Consider the following 20,841-nt stretch of genomic DNA (forward strand, 5'->3'; position numbering starts at 1 on the left):
CTAATAGCTTGAAACTGCATGCACATGTGCAGGCAGACAAACACACAAGCGTGCGCGACACATCTCAATTAACTGCTGTAAAGAGAAAGCACCTATCTTGCCCTCTGCTTGACCCAGCAGGATACAGGCACTAGTGCTCAGAAGAGACCAGGGTCCCCATGAGGACAGTGAGGCACCAACTTGTAAGCAGAGGAGGGAGTGGAGTGTGCCTACCCGGAGAAGGTGTCTCTGGTCAGGCTCCCACTGCAGCGCAGCACGGTCTTGCTCAGCTCGAAGAGCACGTCATGCAGGCTCTGCTCCTCAATCTTCTTGGTGGTCAGCTCCAGCAGCTGCGTGCTTCTGCGGAAGAGCTTGCAGGCATAGCAGGTGGCTGCGGCTGTTTCCATCTTGTCTCCAGTGAGCACCCACACTTTGATTCCGGCCTTCTGCAGTGCCTCGATCGTGTCTGCAGCTTTTTCCTGGAGCCTAGGCAGGTGGAACCCAGAAAAAACAGTAGTGTTAACAAAAGGTGTCGAAGAAAGAAGTTCAGAAACATGAAGCCATTAAAATAGTTTGCAGACCCAGGTGTGGTGGTGCACACCTTTATTCTCAGCACTTGGGAGAGAGAGGTAGGAGGATCACCAAAAGTTTGAGGCCACCGAGACTACATAGTGAATTCCAGGTTAGCCTGGGCTAAAGTGGAACCCTACCTCAAAAACAAAAACAAAAACAAAAAAACAAAAAATTGCAATCAGAAAGACAGAATGCACCTGACTTTACATGGGTACTGGGAAATCGAACCTGGCCCATTAGACCTTGCAAGCAAGTGCCTTAACTGCTGAGCCATGCCTCCAGCCCCTGCTTTCACTCTCTCTCTCTTTATTTTATTTTATTTTGGAGGTAGGGTCTCACTCTGGCCCAGGCTGACCTGGAATTCACTATGTAGTCTCAGGCTGGCCTTGAACTCATAGCAATCCTCCTACCTCTGCCTCCCGAGTGTGCTCTCACTCTTGTTTGGAGAATCTGCTTTACTTTACAGATGGCACAGAAGACAGAGGAGAACCAAGATCTATCGGATAAGACAAGAAAATAGTTAACTGCCCATCACGAGATGTGTCATCTCTACCACATCTGCCAGGGCCCAGGAGAAACTGAAGAGGAATTGATGACATGAGTACTGCTCTTACTGCTAGCCTGACAACCAGCTCCAGGGTGATGGTGACAGACACTGTGATCAATCTAAACTTATCAACGCAGAAATCTAGAGGCTACAAAAAACTCCACACTAAATCAGACTGCCAACAGGCCTGCCATGGTTCAGAAAACATTGCAAAAGAGAGGGTGGCAAGATTGTAAGAGCCACGGAGTAGGTAGGAATACCCTGAGGCATGGTCCCCTGCTACCCCACAGGGACTGACTCCACAGTGAATACAATAACCCCACTAAGGAGGGCCTCCAGGGTAAAAGGAAATGGGATGAGGGGATAAAAGAGGATTACCTGTTGTATATAAAATAACAAATTAAATTAACAAACAAGCAAACAAAAACAGATCAAGGACAAACACTGTCCTGCCAAGCTGCACTGCCCAGGTAAGGTCTGTCGTCACAGCCTTGCTAGCCCAGTGTGACGCCTGTCCTTCTCTCTAAATTCTACAGTCTCAGGAAGGCATAAAACATTTCTTGTACCCACAGAGTGCTGAATGAGAGGGGCAGTTGAATACTGGTTAGAAAGACTCTGGGAGGAACCTCCTGACCCCAAGTGTCAAGATCATAGGCTCAGAGATCTAGAGATGGGAAAAACCCTCTGGTTTTATAACTTTTTAAACAATACATGGCGTCTGAGGCCTGGAGAATTTTGCAAATGCTGGCTCTGGGTTTCCTTGACAAGAAACAACAAACATGATGAGTATGTTGAAGACATTAAAATCTACAAGGTCACAGTTGTGATCAGAAACATCAAGCAACAAATGGAGGAATGAGTTAAGTACTGATTCCTTCGTAAGGGAAAAATAAAATAAAAAACCTGTGTCACTATTCATAACATGACACAAAAACACTATCTTAATTGTTTTCTGATAAAGTATGACTTCAGACATGGGATTGGTGGGTGGTAAGCCACCTACTATGTCTCAGGTCATCACTCTGTGTTCAGGGAAGGACAGCTGAACCTGCCCCCTTGAAGAACACATCAGCACTAGGTGTGAGTGATGGGTCATCCATCCCTGACCCCACCCCAAGCCATCCCATCCTGCCATCATTTGTAACTGAACACAGATGAGTGGCATCGTTACCGGTCCTCCACAGCTGTAGCACCAAGCAGGATGAGATCTTTCTCTATGTGCTCATAGGCTTCTGCTAGCTTTTTTTCCCGATCTTGAAGGGCCACTTTGGCAGCCTGCAGCAGATTGCAAGCAGCTTCATACTCTTCAGGGATAAGCCTCTTGTAGGCAACACACAGTGTCCGCAGTCCCTCCTGTGATATAAGACAATGTTTAACTACCATGAACCCTGCAAAATATCACTCCCAGGAACTTCCTCAAACCCTCTCTGAAGAAAAATGAGGATAGTGAGTCAGAACCTAGCCACCCTCAAGGGGACCAGTTGGCCACATCCAAGTATGTCCACACTGTAAATGAACAGACATGGATTACATATATAACTTAAGGTGCCCAGATAAAACTCCTGTAGTTCAGGGCCATTGAACCAGAAGGCAGACTGCTCCTTCATTTTTATAAACACAGTGCTCAATTTAAGTTTTCAGGACAGTGATCTGCAATGCTGTGGTGATATCAAGTAATACTGCTCAAGTGGGGTGCCTGTCAGGCAGTCTGACCTTATCGTGCACTGCGGGTTGACCAGGATCATTCCCTGGCACAGTGATGTGCAGGACACCATCCCGGGACAATGACCGGGACGTGGGTCCTTTCCGTGCTCTGTTCCTTCACCCAGTCTGATGGATAACAGAGAAGCTCCAAGTCCTACATAAGCATTTCAAGTGCTCATTTTAAGATCACATATGTGCTTAAACATAATGACTGCACTGTGTGCTGCTCTCTCAGGGAAACAGGAGAACCCTGCGGAACAAATGAAGTATGAACAATGTCGAGCATACTCGCTAACGCTAACCTGAACCTGTCTTCAGTGACTCTGTTGGAGGTGCTTCTGGCGGGAGGAGGGGCAGAAACCCCACATACCCATGTGAGATTTCAGATAACAGCAAGACTTCAATAATTTTGCCCTAGTAAATTTAATAAAGCCCAGGACATTCAGGGATACTCTTGGAAGGGACGTAAATGGTACGGCATCTGGGATGCTGACACTAGGCTGGGTCCTAATGAACTAGAGCAGAAAGCCATCATTTTCAAGGGAAATCAGGGTCACTACACTGCTCAGTGCTGGCGGGCTGGCCACAAGGAGGTGAGCTCCTCCACAGAGCAGTCACTGGATTTGGAGGACAAGCAGGAGGAAATGAGGCCTTCCATTACCAGTTCCTAGCAGACAGGAAGTGGAAGCAGGCCTCAATGCCAAAAAGTGCCAGGACTGAACGAGGAACCAGAGAGCTTCTGTGAAGCAGGATGAAGAGGGCCAAAGAACAGGTTAGCATCTCACCACTGCATTGCGCTCGACTCTGCATCGGACCTGGTCCACTTTGCCTTCTATTACTCGGGGAAATATTGAAGAATCTGCCCCTTTGCAAAACAGATATATTTCTCCTGAGCATGAGGGAAAAGAAAAACCACAATGTTGACTATAGTCATAATGTGATAAAAGAAAATTACTTTTCAAATTGTTATTTTAAAATGTGGGGCTCAGGAAGTGGCTCAGCAGTTAAGCCTACTGGCTTGGGCTCAAATCCCCTGAGAACCCACATAGAGCAGACACGTGAAACAGAATATGCATTGGGAGTTTGTTTGAAGCAGCAAGAGACCCTGGTGTGCCCATACTTAGTCTCCCTCCCTCTTTGCTCACAAATTAATAAAAATGTGTATTTTTAAAATGGAAACCAGGGGCTGGGAAGATGGCTCAGTGGTTAAAGGGGCTCGCTTACAAAGTCTGCAACCCCAGGGTTCAATACCCAAACCATCCATGTAAGCTAGAAGCAAAAAAGATCTGGTGTTCATTTGTAGTAGCTTGAGGCCCTGACATGTTTATATAAACAAATGAATAATTTTGTAAAGAAAACCAGGAATGCCAGCCAATACTGAGACCATTTAAAAATTTCAGGGATGGGTTGTCATGTTACAATCAGAAGAAAGAAATCTATAGCCTCATTTTATTCACTCAATATGGAGCCCTCAGGAAACTCAGGAGTCCGAAGCACAGTTGGCTGCCTTTAATCCCAGCAGAGGTAGGAGGATCGCCATGAATCTGAGGCTACCCTGAGACTACATAGTGAATTCCAGGTCAGCCTGGGCTACAGGGAGATCCTACCTTGAAAAAACAAACAAACAAACAAACAAACAAACAAACAAACAAACAAACAAACTGGGAGTAAAATGCCCCAGGGAATCGGGCATGGTACACGCCTTTAATCCCAGCACTGGGGAGGCAGAGGTAGGAGGATTGCTGTGAGTTTGAGGCCATCTTGAAAGTGCACAGTAAATTCCAGGTCAGCCTGGGCTAGAGTAAAACCCTACAACAACAACAAAAAACCCAAAATTGGGCTGGAGAGATGGCTTAGCAGTTAAGCGCTTGCCTGTGAAGCCTAAGGACCCCGGTTCGAGGCTCAGTTCCCCAAGTCCCACGATAGCCAGATGCACAAGGGGGCGCACGCGTCTGGAGTTCGTTTGCAGAGGCTGGAAGCCCTGGCGCGCCCATTCTCTCTCTCTCCCTCTGTCTTTCTCTCTGTGTCTGTTGCTCTCAAATAAATAAATAAATAAATAAAACCCCCCCAAAAAAATTAAATTAAAAAAAATAACAGAGTAGAATGCCCCTGGGCCTGGGTGGGTATACTGCAACAAAAGTAGTGTGGTTGACTGAAAGGAGGGCTGTGACTTCCTGAAATACGGGAAGGTGAACAAAAACTTGTTCTGACAGTGAAGTGGGTCTTGGCATGAACAGGCCATCCTCTTGATGTCAGGTCACCATAACCCATCTGTTCCCATGTCCTGCTGTGTTCTCCTGACCCTGAAAACCTATGTGCTGGGCAGGCATACTGCTCATTCCTCAAGATGCAAGGTAGTTTTCCTTCCCAATAACAAACACTGGCAAATAGAAAAGTAGCATCCAAGATGAGGCCTAAGTTGAGACAACTCGTTCAGACACATTGCTCTGTGAGCACAGGCTCAGGCTGGACCTCTCTGCTCTGCAGTCTCAGGCCCACGGGGCTTTGCGACTTGGTACCAGGTAGCATGTTTGCGTGCAGCTGTGCAAACGCCACTGTGCTGCATCACGGTGGCTGCAGGGCGGGGAAGGGGCATGCCACAGCTTGTGTGATTTCCCGTGATGGCGGGTGGAAGGAAGCCCAGCTTCCTGACAAGGGCGTGTCTCTGAACTCTACAACTCTTGAGGGTGCTTGCATGATTTCCTGTGATGGCGGGTGGAAGGCCAGCTTCCTGACAGGGGCAGGTCTCTGAAGTCCACAATGCTGAGGGTGCTTGGAAGTGTGCAGGCACTAAAGCCACAGGGCTGGAGTGGCCCACAGGTGACTGGCTTGGCCAACTCTCCAGGACAGGGTAAGGAAGGGCAAGTCCTGGATTAGTGCCCAGGGCTCAGCCATATGTCAGGAACCTATCTTGCTTTATTTCCTAGTTGTGGAAGTATTAACCACTCAGATGCACAACCTGAAACATGGCTAGGACTGACCGGTGGGACTTGCTCTCTCTCTCACTGAATGCTGTTGCAGGAGGATAATGTGAGACAGTGGAACCTGGACTGAAACAGATGGAAGGCTCCCAGTAGCCATGGCATCCTGAAGTGGCTGCACAACCAACACAGAGCTCAGACCAGGACAGAGCCTTGGGATGCTGCTCACAAGTCAGTCAGCACCCTGCAACACCTGCCAAGCTCTCTGAAGGAAAAGAAGGTTCAGCTGGTCCCAACCTGAGGGACATCAGAACAGCTCACCTGGGAGACGACTGCTTAGCTCATGCCAACATGAAACTTCGAACTAAGGCTGGGAGACTGGCTGATAACAAACTCCACAACACTGGGTCTCTCCACCCCAGGTCAAAGCTGTATCTTGGCAACTCACCAGGCATCTTCCACAAGACAGAGTGTCACCTGGCACTCAATGTCCCCCTGTATTATCACAACATCCCTCATCTTCTGACAGAACGTTTGACCTTTCACTGGTTAACTTGACAGTGTTTGCTGAGTGCTCAGGAATGGGCAGGGCTAAGTGAGCAGGTCACTGTAACTATAGGCTCTGCATCCTTGCAGCCACAGGGACTGAAGGTGACACAGATCCAGAGAGGGCACATCTAGACCTGTCACTGACAATGGAGAGGTTTGTGACTAAGGCAACAGGGACAGCTTCCCACCTGACAGCTGCTAAGCTGTCCCTGGAAAGGTGGGAGGTATGGTGGAGCATCCACAAACATACTCCCAGACAGAAGGAATCCTTGGGATGGCCGTCTCCCAGAGTGGACGCTGTGGGGAGCCTGGCCCAGGAAGGTGTCCCAGTGCCCCAGGGAGGGACCTGTGGAGCACCTCACATTATGAGTCAGGAAGTCGATGTGCAGCTGTGAGATAGTAGCCCTGGGGAGTGGCAGGCAAAGGAAGGCAATGGCACATCCTCAGGATGTGCTGGTCTGAGGGCAGAGAACCAGTAGCAACTGAGCCTCAGATTGTAACAGAGAGTGACCAATAGGCAAGGTGGGGAGCAAGGCATACCACCCTCAGTCCACCTGTGTGAGAGTCCTCTGGACAGGTTGAGGAAGACCTCATGGAACCTTCTGGATGACAAGAAGCTGACACAATAGGGCTAGCCCCAGGTCACGAGGAAGGAGCAAGAGGTAAATGCCAATCAGCACAGAGCTCACATGCAGACCTCGGCTAGAATCACCTTGTCAAGGGTGATGTAAGTCTGTGCCCCACTCATTTATCCTCCCATACTCGAAATCACAGGCAGGAGACATGGTCCTTGAGTACAGCTTCACTATCACGGCAACTGGCCAGCCAAGAAAGCCCAGTGCATGCCACATTCTGAATGTAAGCATGGAAATTTGAGCAAACCCACACAGTGTCTTTAAAGGTGGGTGTTCAAAACATGTCCCATGTTATTGAGGTGTGTCTGCAGAGCACAGCAGTTGGACACTCGGAGATGGGAATGACATACACATTGAAATGTCCCCAACTCAGCACCAAGGACAGTCACAGAATGCGCTGGATGCTTAGCCCAGTGCTCATTTCCCTCTGAAATTATTATTATTATGGGCGGATTTATTCATGATTTTAAAAAAGGAATAAATGGTTCTTTATTCCCAGTAAACACTTTGCCCATCAGAGTAAAACCACCACCACGTACAAGGTAAGAAGTCAAGGGAAAGCAAATGTTACCTGTAGCGGATTTTACAATTACACTCATTCTCCTCCGCACAGAATCAAAACTCAAAACTTCTAGTAATTCAAATCTGAAAGAGAAAAATAGAAAGTTTTACTCTCCCCTGGGTCTGAGTCTAGGCAATCACTAAATTCCACAGGGAGAAGGTGGCATCAACCCCTCTCCCTGTCCAACCAGTGTGGGAAGCCCCTGAGTGGTGTAGACCTCACAGCATGTCTAGCTCTGCTCACGTGCTGGTACCAGCACCGGAGAAGTATGCCGGCTGAGTGCAGGTTTTGACACCTCAAAAAGGCTCATAGTATTTGTGTGGCATTTGGACTATCAAAATCAGCTCCACAGCCCCCAGGCTAATGCAGAAAACTCCTTGGGCTTGAGACCAGCAGGGGCCAGTGTGGGGTGCCAGGGTCTGCTGTTCCCATGGCAGATCTGCAATGCTGTGGTGCACATTCCAGTTTGTGAAGACACCTCTCCAGACCTTCCCAGCTGGAAGCCAGAAGCCCCACCAGCAAGTCACTGGCCTGCAGGGGCTAGGTCCCAGGAGGCCCTGCTCTGAAGGGGGCGGCTGGCATCAACCAGTTCCCAAGTTCCTGTCAACACGTTCCCAAGGCAAGGCGTTTACCCATTCCCATTCACCTGGGAGCTTATGTTTTTTAAGAACAAAAAATTTAAATCCAATTGTTTTGAGGCCATCACAACTACATCTCATGTTCTTTGCCCGCTTCTATGAATGCACACTTATGCTCGTTCATAAGGAAGCACGATATTCAATCCAAGTCAAAGGTGGTATTTGTCATTTATCTCAGGGACAGTGATTCAACTCTAGAAATGATCCCTAAAAATAGAAGTTGATCATTCAGAACAACAGAAGATACTGTGCTCCTGTGACCAGGGGCTTGGCACCACACTTAAGGAAAACTGCCCACTTACTCCCCTTGTGAAGACTTGGAGCTAGGAGGTTGGAATAGTCCTGGAGTATAACCCACTTTTAGGTGATTTAGTACCAAAATATATTTGATGATCTAACTTTTTTCACTTTACATCAATTTACTTTTTATAAATAGTTTTTTAAATTTATTTTTATTTACTTGTGAGAGAGAGAGGGAGGGAGGGAGGGACGGAGAATGGGCATGCTAGGGCCTCCAGCCACTGCAAACGAACTCCAGACACATGTGCCACAATGTGCATCTGGTTGATGTGGGACTTGGAGAATCGAACCTGGGTCCTTAGGCTTTGCAGGCAAGTACCTTATCCACTAAGCCATCTCTCCAGCCTTCACTTTACATTTTTTAAAAAATGTATTACTATTTATTTGAGAGAGAAAAAAAGGCAGAGAGAGAGAGAGAGAGAGAAAGAGAGAGAAAGAGAGAGAATGGGTGTGCCAGGGCCTTCAGCCACATAAGCCCCCTTATGCATCTGGCTTATGTGGGTCCTGGGGAATCGAACCAGGATCCTTTGGCTTTGCAGGCAAATGCCTTAACTGCTAAGCCATCTCTTGAGCCCAATCTACATTTTTTAGGAAGACACTTGGTGGAACCAATTGCATAACACCATCAACCCTCTTCCCCTCCCACTGTCTAGGAGCCTAGAAGGTTCCATGATGTTCTTGGTTTGCCACTGGAAAGGAAGTGCACTGTGGGTGCAATGTATAGATGGCTCCTCACCCTGAGCCAGTATGTGTGTAAGTGTGTATGGCACCCACCTCTCAATGTCATTTTCTCGGTTTAGAATCTCCATGTAATTGTCCTTCAACCTTAGGTAGGTGAAACCAAGCCTGCAACAGAGAAGATAAACCCAGGGCTTAATCTGAAAGCCAGACGTTCCTCTTCTATGGACTACCCGTTTCACATTGAGGTAAGGGTTTGAAGAAAGAGCACATTTGGTAAAAGGGTTACATACATTATAAAGTTAGGACATCATAGTGCTTGTTTACTATCTCAGAAAATGATCTAAGAACATGGTTTCACTCACTCAGCCCTTCCTGCTTCTGGAGGCTCACTCTTGTGAGTGCCAGCAGCTCACACAATGAGCAGGTCTGTGGATTGCAATTCCTGCTTCTAATTAGACTGCCACTCACTGGTAAGTAGGCCTAGGAGAGTATCACACAAGCGTGAGAAGGACCCTCAGGGACTATCTTCTATAGTCTACCATCCCCAACCCTTGGCCCCAGTGCAACAAAGCCAAGAGGTGGCATCACCTTTATGAAATGACTACTGGGGCCATCAAGGGAGAGGAGAGGGCTCCTCACACATTCCTCTTCTCTTTCCCTGTATGATGCTGTTGCTATTTTATGATTTCTCAAGACATCCCCTTAGATACTAGGCCCTTGATCCTGAACTCATCACCCTCAAGAATGGAGATCAATTCTGTTCTTTATAAATTACCTAAGTGCCCTATGTAAAGGCACTATTCCCAGACAACCCTGTCATCTGACTAATGGGACACAGGCCCAGGATGGCTGTCTGCAGTGTGTGGAATGTTCATGGGCTCTTTTCCACAGCTGGAGAGTGAACAGGGGCCTGGCCCGTGGCCTTGAACTTACCAAAGGACAGGGGAAAGAACACACCAGCCTAGTACAGCACCAGCAATCATGGTGGGCAGGTAGTAGGAGTGTGGATGATGGTGGCCACCTGCCCTAGTGGGAGCTGGCACTGAGGCAAAGGCCCTAAGAAGTGACACGTAGGACGGATGACAGGACAGCCTGTCCTGATTTCTACTGTCTGTGGCAAAAGACAGCTTCAACCTGCATGTACACCTCAAGAGGAAGTAAACTGAGCCTCAAGGGCCTTGACTGTGTGTGTGCTTGCACATCTAGTCAGGACCACATGTACACATCTATGCTACCACACAAACAGCACAGGAAAAACATTTCAGTGTGAAGACACTCTTCCCACCTCTCTGGCTGTCCTGGAGGCTGTGCACATTTCATAGTGGCAGCAAAGAGGGGACACTGTGCAACATCCCATGAGAATCGTGAGCTGGGAACATCTGGGAGAAATCATGTATATGAAACTGTGCTCCATGTCTAGAATGTTTATTTTTCCACCTGAATGATTAACATACTATGTCTTATTACCAGGAAGTACCTCCAATCAGACCTCCAGGTCAGATGCAAAAAGTGCAGCTGGGGAATGGAGAGATGGCTCAGTGGTTAAAAGCCCTTGCTTGCAAAGCTTAATGGATCAGGTTCAATTTCCAAATACCCACATAAAGCCAGATGCACAAAGTGGCACACATGTCTACGTGCACATACATTTGCAGTGGCAATTAAAAAAGACAGCTGGGGTAACCAGACACAAAGAAAAGGCATTACCCACAGCTGCCCGTGGCCTGTTTGTGTGACTGGAACCCGTGGCAGCCAGCCTGTGTTCTAGGATCAGGAAGACTGGTGCGGTGGGACGTGTTCCACCTAGAGGCTGAGAGCATCTGGAATGACTTGCAATAGCTCACTGTGGATGGCAAGGGGGAAACCACATTGAAAACATGGCAACAAGCACGGACTGCCTCCACAGTGATGCCTGGGCTCAGACTTGCCCAGCACAGAGGTCATGGGCCGGGCTTTCTAGGAGGACCCCTGACATGGTTGGAGACCTTGGCTCATCACCAAGCAGGCCACTGGGGGCCGGACTCACCTCTGGACACCTTCGACTAGTGCCACCTCATCAGGTGATGATGATATGTACACACAGGACTTTGAGTCTGGTGATTTCCGGGGGCCGTCAATAGTATCCTCAGGGTCGTCTTCCTTCACTTGAACAGTGTGGCACAGGCAGATAGCACGGAAAAACAGTTCCTCTCGCTCCTGTCAAGACAGTCAAGGGAAATCTGCAACAACTCCACCTGAGACGGAAACTGCTGGGTCTACAAAGCAGGGGCTGTGGCCTCCAGAGGGTGCGCTGCTAGCTTTGTCTCAGTGCTTACAGAGAAGTCACATGTGCCCCAGCATTGATTACCATGGAAATCTGTGTTAGGATGAACAGGCAGTGAAGACTAAAAGAAAGGATCTATGGGCTGGGGATGGGCCAATGAGTACAGTGCTCACTGCACAAGTATGAGGGCCTGAGTTGAAACCCCCAGTGCTTATATAAAGCTCAGACGTGGCAGTCATGCATGTAATCCCAGGGCATTGGGAGGTGGAGACAAGTGGATCCCTAGGGTTTACTGGCTAGTCAGTCACCACACTGGTGAGCTCCATGTTTAGTGAGAAACTCTGTCTCAAAAAAAGAAAAGATGAAGAGTGAACTGAGGAAGCACACTATGTGCCACACACATGCATATCATAATACGCACCAACACACACGCACATTGTAATACACACCAACCCATGCACATAACACACACCCGCATATCACAACACACTCCCCTACACACGCACATAATACATACGCACGTCGTGATACACTCCCCCACACACGCACATAATACATACGCACGTCGTGATACACTCCCCTACACACGCACATAATACATACGCACGTCGTGATACACTCCCCTACACACGCACATAATACATACGCACGTCGTGATACACTCCCCTACACACGCACATAATACATACGCACGTCGTGATACACTCCCCTACACATGCACATAATACATACGCACGTCGTGATACACTCCCCTACACATGCACATAATACATACGCACGTCATGATACACTCCCCTACACACGCACATAATACATACGCACGTCGTGATACACTCCCCTACACACGCACATAATACATATGCACGTCGTGATACACTCCCCCACACACGCACATCATAATACATACGCACACCGTGATACACTACCCCCCACGCACATCGTAATACACACCCTCACAACCCCCCCAAACATAATATATACCCCCCACATGCACATCGTAATACACTCCCCCGCCACACACATGGTGATACACACCCTCACCCCCCCACGCACATCGTAATACACTCTCACACCCCCATACACATAACACCCCCCCACATGCACGTCGTAATACACTCCCGCACACACACACATCATGATACACTGCCCCCACACACATAATACACACCCCCACATGCACATCGTAATACATATGCACATTGTGATACACACCCTCACCCCCCATATGCACACTGTAATACATACGCACATCGTAATACACTCCCGCACACACGCACATCGTGATACACTCCCTCCACCACACATCGTGATAAACTCCCCCTCACATACACATCATAATACACTCCTGCACACACGCACATCATACTACACACCTGCACACACGCACATCATAATACATTCCCATACACGCACATCATAATACACACCCACACACATGCACATCATGATACACTCCCCCACACATGCACATCGTGATACACTCCCCCCCACGCACATCATAATACATACGCCCACACACACACATCGTAATACACATGCACATAATACACTCCCGCACACGCACATCATAATACACACCTGCACACACACACATAATACATTCCCACACACACACACATCATGATACACACCCGCACACATGCACATCATGATACACTCCCCCACATGCACATAATACACACACCCCACACACATACATCATAATACACACCCGCACACACGCACATCATAATACATTCCCACACACGCACATAATACACACCCGTACACATGCACATGATACACTCCCCCCACACGCACATCATAATACAAACCCGCACACACACACAATACACACCCCCACACACGCACATCATAATACATACGCACATCATAATACACACCCGCACACATGCACATCGTAATCACACAAGGTAAAGAGAATGACAATTCCAGGAATGATTTTGTTATTGCTGTTTTTTGTTTTTCGAGGTAGGGTCTCACTCTAGCCTAGGCTCCCTGGAATTCACTATGAAGTCACAGGGAAGCCTCAAACTCACAGCCATTCTCCTACCTCTGCCTCCCAAGTGCTGGGATTAAAGGCGTGTGCCACCACACCTAGCCCCAGGAATTATTTTGAGTAGACTTGGGAGTGGTCACTGTTAGGGAGACTGGGTTACTTGTGCAACCAACACACATTCACTAACACCTCGCTTTGTTGTTTCTGGCCATGTGCCTATATGACAGAAATAGTCTCCTAACAGCAAGGTTGTGACTGCATCCCACAGGACTTAATCTTTTGCTGTATGCCTGCAGCCTGAAGTTCATTTAACACAGACTACAAGACAGGAGCTGGGGTTCCCTTGCTCCAGCTGTAGACATTAGCATTAAGAAACGTGGAGGGATATGCAAGAGGTCACAGAAGGCTGACCCAGACCTGAGCCTGGGATTCCCCTGCATTGGCAGCATGATGCCGTCCAGGCTTTAAGATTCCTAGGGCGGCATAGTGGCAGAAGAAGGGCTCTCCTGACGCCAACATGCATGGTGGGAGCTGGGGTGGGGAAGGGAGGATGTGGAGGTGCTATGGGGCACGTCTCAGGACAACCACAGGACATCTGCATCTCCCTCCTCTCTGTGACACCAAGATGGGCTCGTGTTAAGAGGGGATGCCCTAGGTGTAACCCAGCATTACCAAGTCACCCCTGGCTCTTTGTGGACATCCTCAGGGCTCTGGCCTTGGCATGTTCTCTAACAGTGTTCTAAGTAGCAAGGATTGAGATTGTCCAGAGATGCTGGGATCCAGAGCCACAGCACTCAGTTGTGTGGGAGCATAAGTGTGCATGTATATCTGTGTACAGTGTGTGTGTGTGGCTTTGCTCATGTGTATGTTCACATTACACTCAACACACTGCCTGCCCATCTCTTCCAGTACTTTCAAGTCAATTCTAGAGCAGGGGTCATGACCACCCCCCCCCTCGGGGGACACAGCACGATGGTGGTATGTGACCATGACATAACTGAAGTCCCAAAGAGGATTTCTGCCTTTGCCAGAGGCCCTGAATGAATGGAGACACCTGTACGTGAGAACCATGTGCGCTTGTGTCCCAGCAGCTATGGCACAGACATGCCCTCTCCAGTGGAGAGATGGTGCCTACCCTCCCACTGACGCCTGGGGAAGAGTCGATCATGTCGATGCCTGACGAGTCAGGGAGGACCTGTCCGTTGCAGATGACATGGGGCACATAGACGTGGCCCTCAATGCAGCACTCCTTGAAGGCCATGTTGTTCTCTGTGAGGGTGCCCGTCTTGTCTGTGAAGATATATTCCACCTGTGAATGAGGCACACGCAAGTTAGAATATTCTCAGGCAGGTGACACATCTCACCCCTTGCCTCATGATTCTAGTGGGACATGGACATCTGACAGTCTGTTCCACCAATCCAGTACCAAGAGTGGGTGCCCACTGCACACCTAGCAACCTGGACAAGTGTGATTCAAATAGGGTAGGCCCCACACTCCTCATACTGGTAATGATGCAAAAGCAGACAAGGATGTGGTCTTACGAGATATTCCTCTGGGGAACCAGGGCTCCACCTGTCAGGATGAAGGGAAGCCTGACTCTCATGAATAAGAGTGAGACAAATGAAGAGCATGAACTTTCTCTGTGTCTTTGAAGTCAGGACTACGTGAGGCTTAGAAAAGAGGAACCAAAAAAGGGAAAGGATGAAATACATTTCAAAAAGAAAACTGAAGTGTGAGGCTGCATCCAGCTTTAAGCTACAAATGTTGGGAGGTCATAGTTACATATCCTCTGTGAACAGGTGACACGGGGGTGGGGGGGATGCTGCCTATCCTGAGGTGGATCCATCAGGTGCAGGGCACTCTAGCCCATGTGGGTGTAAAGACATACAGCTCTGCAGCAGAAGGGAGCTGGAGTTTAGTGTAGGAAAAAGCACACTGGCAGGGCTAGAGAGAAGTGAAGTTATGTGCTCATTCTTCCACAGTAAAAAAATACCCCGGCCCCTGTGTGCTTGGTCCTAACAACTAAACCACAAGTACAGAATGTTCCCTGAGAGTGTGACTGAGACACATTCTGAGCCCCAGCACAAAGCCCAGGGGGGCCTCCCCCAGGGTCACACAGCCAGGGGAGGGGTGTTGCTGCATCCCTGAGGACCCTGGGGATGAGTGAATGGTTTCTTAGCTGGCACCAATCTGAGAATCAGCAACTACACGGATAACACAGGTGGTCTCCTTTTGAAACATGCCTCCAGATACCAGCTTCTGCAGTGCAGTGATTCACAGACTAACCTGGACCAGGTGAGGGACTGCTGGGCAAGTCACCAACACACTTTCGAATATAACATTTGGTATAATTTAGAACAAAATGTTACTGAACTCTAAAACCACTTTAAAAGGTTAAAATGAGGAAAACAAACAAGAAGTGACTCAACAATCTGCTCAGCCCTAGTCGACAGGTGGTCTATTTCTAGAGACTGTGACTGTGACAATAATAAAATCATTACATTGGACACCTAATGCACGCCATGTCAGGCACAGGACATTGTCTCAATTAATCCTCAGATCCACTATGTTACTGCTTGTTTTATAAGCAAGGACTCAAAACAATGGGTATGCTCCTTCATTATTAGGCAGGTGCTTGAGTCTTTGATCTAGTCATTTGGTAGTTTGACAATGATGCTTAGAAAGGCTACTGCCTTTAAGTATGCTGATTTTATATCCTTCAACTTAACAGAATCTATTAGTTCTAACCACTTTCTGGTGGTCTTTAGGGTTTTAGTCAGAAAAGATCACTGGTCTGCAAATTGGCCAATTTAACTTCCTCCTTCCCTGTTTGGGTGGCCCTGCCTTCTCTACATGACTGTGATGATACAGAGATGGAACTGTTGGTTGCTCTTGATCTTAGAGGAAGTTTCTCTTACTTCTGCTTTTGCATGTGTGTGGATGTGAAGGCCAGAGGCTGACATCGGGAGTCTTCCTCTCTTCTTTATTTTACCAAAACAAGGTTTCTCAACTGAGCCCAGAGTTTGCCAATTCAGCTAGTCTAGCTATCCCTGTCTCTGCCTCCTAAACACACTGCCACTCCTATCCAACATTTATGTGGGTTCTGCAAATCCAAACTCTACCTTATGCCTGTGTGACAAGCACTTTACCAACTATGTCCTCTCCCCAGCTGGTGACACTGGCTATGGGGTGGACCTATTTGGCCTTTGTAGTGCTGAGAGACATTTTCATCACCTTTCCTGCATATACAGGTGATCATCAGTCTTTGCCCTTCTGTAATGGAGTACAGGCATCACATTCACACATCTGCCTGTGCTGCCCCATCCTGTACCCGGGTTGATGGCCCAATCCTTTGTGGTGACGACTGTCCTATGCTGCTGGTGCTGGCTGCTAGTGTTTCACTGAGAGGTTTTGCTTTTGTGCCCATTAGGAATACCAGCCTTTGCTCTTTCTTGGATTGTGTCTGTCAACCCAATCATATGCTGATCGATGTTCCAAGCACTGTCCACTGACACCACCTGCAGCACAACCCTCTGGCGGGGGGACAGGCAATGTGTCCTCCAGGACAGGTAGTGGCTCCACACCTGACTTCTGAGGAGGCTTGGAGAGCCTCTGAAGCCTCCGCTTCTTCCTTGGGAAAGGGGGTCAACTTAGGGCACCACATGCATGAGGCACTTTGGGTGGGGTATCCGTGGAAGGCTGTCATTTCTGCTGTGCACACAGACATCTGGTGGGATATGAGAAAGTTGGCACCTCCAACAGACAGAATTGTCTCTTTTGCACCTGGGGACCAAAGATGTGTGCCTGTCAGTCTAAAGCCTATGTACAGTATTGCTATGTAACAATGGGCCAGTCCATCATGGCATTTTTATTTAATAAACTGCTATTCACCAACTGGCCTTTCCTGCAACGTAAGGCTGGGGAAGGATCAGAATGGCAGTAGGGGTTAGAGGCCATGCTTGTCTACAGCCATATCACCCTGAACATGCCCAATTTCATCTGATCTCAAAAGTGAAGCAGGGGGCTGAATAGATGGCTTAGCAGTTAAGGCATTTGCCTGTGAAGCCTAAGGATGCCGGTTCGAGGCTCAATTCCCCAGAACCCATGTTAGCCAGATGCTCAAGGTGGCGCACATGTCTGGAGTTTGTTTGCAGTGGCTAGAGGGCCTAGAGCACCCATTCTCTCTCTCAAATAAATAAATAAATAAATGACAATAAAATATTTTTTTAGAAAGTGAAGCAGGGTCAGGCCTGGTTAGTATTTGGATGGGAGGCCACCTAGGAGCAGAGTGACAAGAAAGGAACTGCGCTTTCTGTGGGGGTCTTTTTCTCTGCAGGCAACTCTGGGGCTTGGCAGGGGGCAGGTATGGGTGCACATCTGCCCTGTGCTCAAGTCGTGAGGACCCTGGTGGCCTCATACAGATAGGGTGCAAGGGGCAGGTATAGGTGACTATTCTTGATGTGGTAATGAATGCCTCACATTCACTATCTCATCACACTGCTCTAGTCTGGCAGGGCAGGCAGGCTCCTGCTACAACCCCCAGTCCAGAGCAGGAAACTCCAACCCTGACCCGCAGGGAACTAAGGTCACACTGCAGGGCAGAGTTTAAATGCCTGTATTCTGACCTCTACAACATACCACATCACAGAAACTGTGTCAAGTCTCTTTTTTTTTTTTTTAAGCTACTTTATTTATGACAGAGAGAATGGGCATGCTGCAAATGAACACCAGACACATGAGCCACCTTCTCTGCATCTGGCTTACATGGCTCCTTTGGCTTTACAGGAAAGTGCCTTAACCACTAAGCATCTCTCTAGCCCTCAAGTCTCCACTTTAACAAGAAGTCATGCGGCTTGCCATGAGGAATAAATCTCACCTATAAAAGAAGAGGGCAGCACCTAAAAACAGGGGCTCTGGCATTCTCACTGCGCTGTGCCCTCCTGAAACTCATCACTGCACACACCAGAATGAGCAACATTTATATTATGTTATAAACGGAGAAGTATTCTCTGTTACCATGCAAACTAAGATCAAGCTCCATACTGCTGTTGACTAAAGGTACTTCTAAATTTGAAATATGCAAATTACAAAGGAAAGAAGTTTCATCTGAGTGGGAAGATTTAACTGTGTAAGAGTAACCAGAGAAGCCACAGCGGGTTGATGCAGGGCAAATACTGACCTGTCCCAACTCCTCATTTAGATCAGATGTGTTGACCAGAGGCCCTTCTCCTGTCTCCTCATCAAACATGTCTTCATCCCAGGAGATGAAGTAGGAGCCAAGGAACTTCTGCATCTCAACCGTGACGTACATGGACACTGGGATGATGTAGTTGAAGAGGACCATGAAGGCCAAGAAGTCGGTGAATGCCCTGAGAAACTGCGAGCAATGGCCATGTCAGCAATCCACAGTCACATGGCAAGGACTGAAAATCTCCAACTGGGGTGTGAGTTATACCAGTACCACTTGCGAATACAAATGTTCTTAAATCCAAAGACAAGAATCCACTGGGGACAGTGCAGCCATTTGTCATGTCTTGCCCAGTACAGATGGGCTGGATGGGTGCACTGTCGGGTTGGTAAGACTATATAAACCTCATTACCAGGGACCAGAGGCCACACAAGCTGGGGTCCAATTGGATTATCATTTTTCAGAATTCATAATGTTCCTCTGCAACTAAGAATCCTTAAACTTACTAAGAAATAATCTCTAAGTTATTAAGATAAAACAAGTCTGGTTAAAAAAAAATGGTATTTTTCCAGGCATGGTGTCACACGCCTTTAATCCCAGTACTCAGGAGGCAGAGGTAGGATTCCCATGAGTTCAAGGCCACCCTGAGACTACATAGTAAATTCCAGGTCAGCCTGAGCTAGAGTGAGACCCTAACTCAAAAAAACAAACAAAACAAAACAAAAATGGCATTTTAATTTTTGACACAGGATCTCACTAAATAAGCAAGACTGGCCTCAAAGTGGTGATCTCCCTGCCTTAGCCTCCCAAATCCTGGGATTACAGGTGTGCATGATCAGCTCAAAATGACTTTTTTTCCCCCAAATCTATGAATGCATGTTCATATTAAGAGGGGGACAAGTTGATATGGAACAGTCTCAGAACAGGGTCTGAGCTTACACACAGACCTATTCTGCCTTCAGTATATGCAGGCCTACGTGTCTGGACATTGCCTGGCTCTGCCCCAGGTGTACACCAGCCTGTGTTTACACACCATCCTGCTAAGGTTACCATAGTACCCACCATTTATCTCAATGGTGCTATACTAGGTTTTGAAGACACCAAGACAATTTTGGACATATGTGGTCCTTGTATTTTTCCTATAGGAACACATCATTTCCAGACTTGTCCATTTTGGTATTTAAAGCAGTAGGGAAGCTGGTGCCTGACACCAAGCTGTCTTAGGCTTGGTAAGGCTCTACGTTGCATGTAAGAAATTTGCCTTAACTGTCTTCTGGCGCCATCCTTTTGCAGCCATGGCCCAGGAGTCATCACTGCTCATTCAAGGGAGAGTTTCCATACCAGGTTCCTCTGCCGCTCTGACTCTGTCTTCTGGTTGTACCATGGCTCGTCTCGGAAGGGTTCACTCTGCCACACGTATTTCAGCACTGTGTTGATCAGGGCCTTGCTGATCAGGATGCAGAGGTACACAACGAGAAACACGTTCATCGACCTAGGGCAGAGACAGTGGTGGCCATCAGAGGCTACCCATGGGAGCAGGGCTCTCTCTACCCATCTTTCCTATGGGTGGCAGAGCAACCTAGCACAAAAGGGCAGTGCCTGGCCTGAGCAAGTGGAGTGAAACTCCAACTCATTGGTAGCTAGCTGCCTTCACCAATGGTCACTGGTAGTCATTCACAGGCTGTGAGAATGAGCCATGTGAAAGGAGAGGAGGCTGACTGCTGCAGTGGAGTGGCGGAGTAGCCAGTCTGTGCCACTACAACTTCCCCATTTAAATGTCAAGTACAGCCAGAGCATTTTCTTCTATGGTCAGGCACTAACAAATGAGCTCTTACCCCAGAGGGAGAGAGAGGAAGGTGAGCACCCTGAGAAGTACCCATGACTGGAAGAATGCCCATGCTAAATCAAGGTGTGGCAGATTTGGGAAGAGGTTTTGTTTGCATGGTCTATTTCTGAACCCTATTTGTCACATGCAGACATCTATAAGTAGAATATGCTGGCTTATGAAAAGCCAGGCTTCTTTCTCAAATTAATCAGTCACAGATGGACAGGGACAACATCTCTGGGTCATTTAGAAGATGCAGGCAAGTATATCACCAGCCTCTGGCATATCTGTGACAGAGCTTCACGAGGCAGCATGCATAGCCTTAGCTGTGCACATCAAGCCAGGATGACTAGCAAGGGTAAAAGACAAACCCTCCAAATTCCACTTTCTCAGAAGTCCAACCACTGTCCCAACACAACCATCGAGACTTGACTCAACTCAGGCAGACTTGAAAACCGTAACATAAAATGTGGGGTTCC

The 20,841-nt window shown here is 48.0% G+C and overlaps 1 protein-coding gene across 8 annotated transcripts in view; it reads right to left on the reverse strand.

The window, feature by feature from the left end:
- Atp11a (ATPase phospholipid transporting 11A) overlaps positions 1 to 20,841 on the reverse strand; it is a 128,697-nt gene that overhangs the window by 24,781 nt on the left and 83,075 nt on the right. For all 8 annotated transcript variants that reach the window (XM_045146003.1, XM_045146002.1, XM_045146009.1 and 5 more), the window contains exons 11-19: positions 19,879 to 20,029; positions 18,529 to 18,726; positions 14,484 to 14,657; positions 11,113 to 11,282; positions 9,183 to 9,254; positions 7,480 to 7,553; positions 3,589 to 3,692; positions 2,271 to 2,452; positions 214 to 465 (exon numbers count right to left, since the gene is read on the reverse strand). In XM_045146003.1, the coding sequence (XP_045001938.1) occupies positions 214 to 465; positions 2,271 to 2,452; positions 3,589 to 3,692; positions 7,480 to 7,553; positions 9,183 to 9,254; positions 11,113 to 11,282; positions 14,484 to 14,657; positions 18,529 to 18,726; positions 19,879 to 20,029 (1,377 nt within the window). The remainder of the gene's footprint in view (positions 1 to 213; positions 466 to 2,270; positions 2,453 to 3,588; positions 3,693 to 7,479; positions 7,554 to 9,182; positions 9,255 to 11,112; positions 11,283 to 14,483; positions 14,658 to 18,528; positions 18,727 to 19,878; positions 20,030 to 20,841) is intronic.

Source organism: Jaculus jaculus, chromosome 3 (assembly GCF_020740685.1).
Source record: "Jaculus jaculus isolate mJacJac1 chromosome 3, mJacJac1.mat.Y.cur, whole genome shotgun sequence".
In the NCBI taxonomy this organism is placed as follows: Eukaryota; Metazoa; Chordata; class Mammalia; order Rodentia; family Dipodidae; genus Jaculus; species Jaculus jaculus.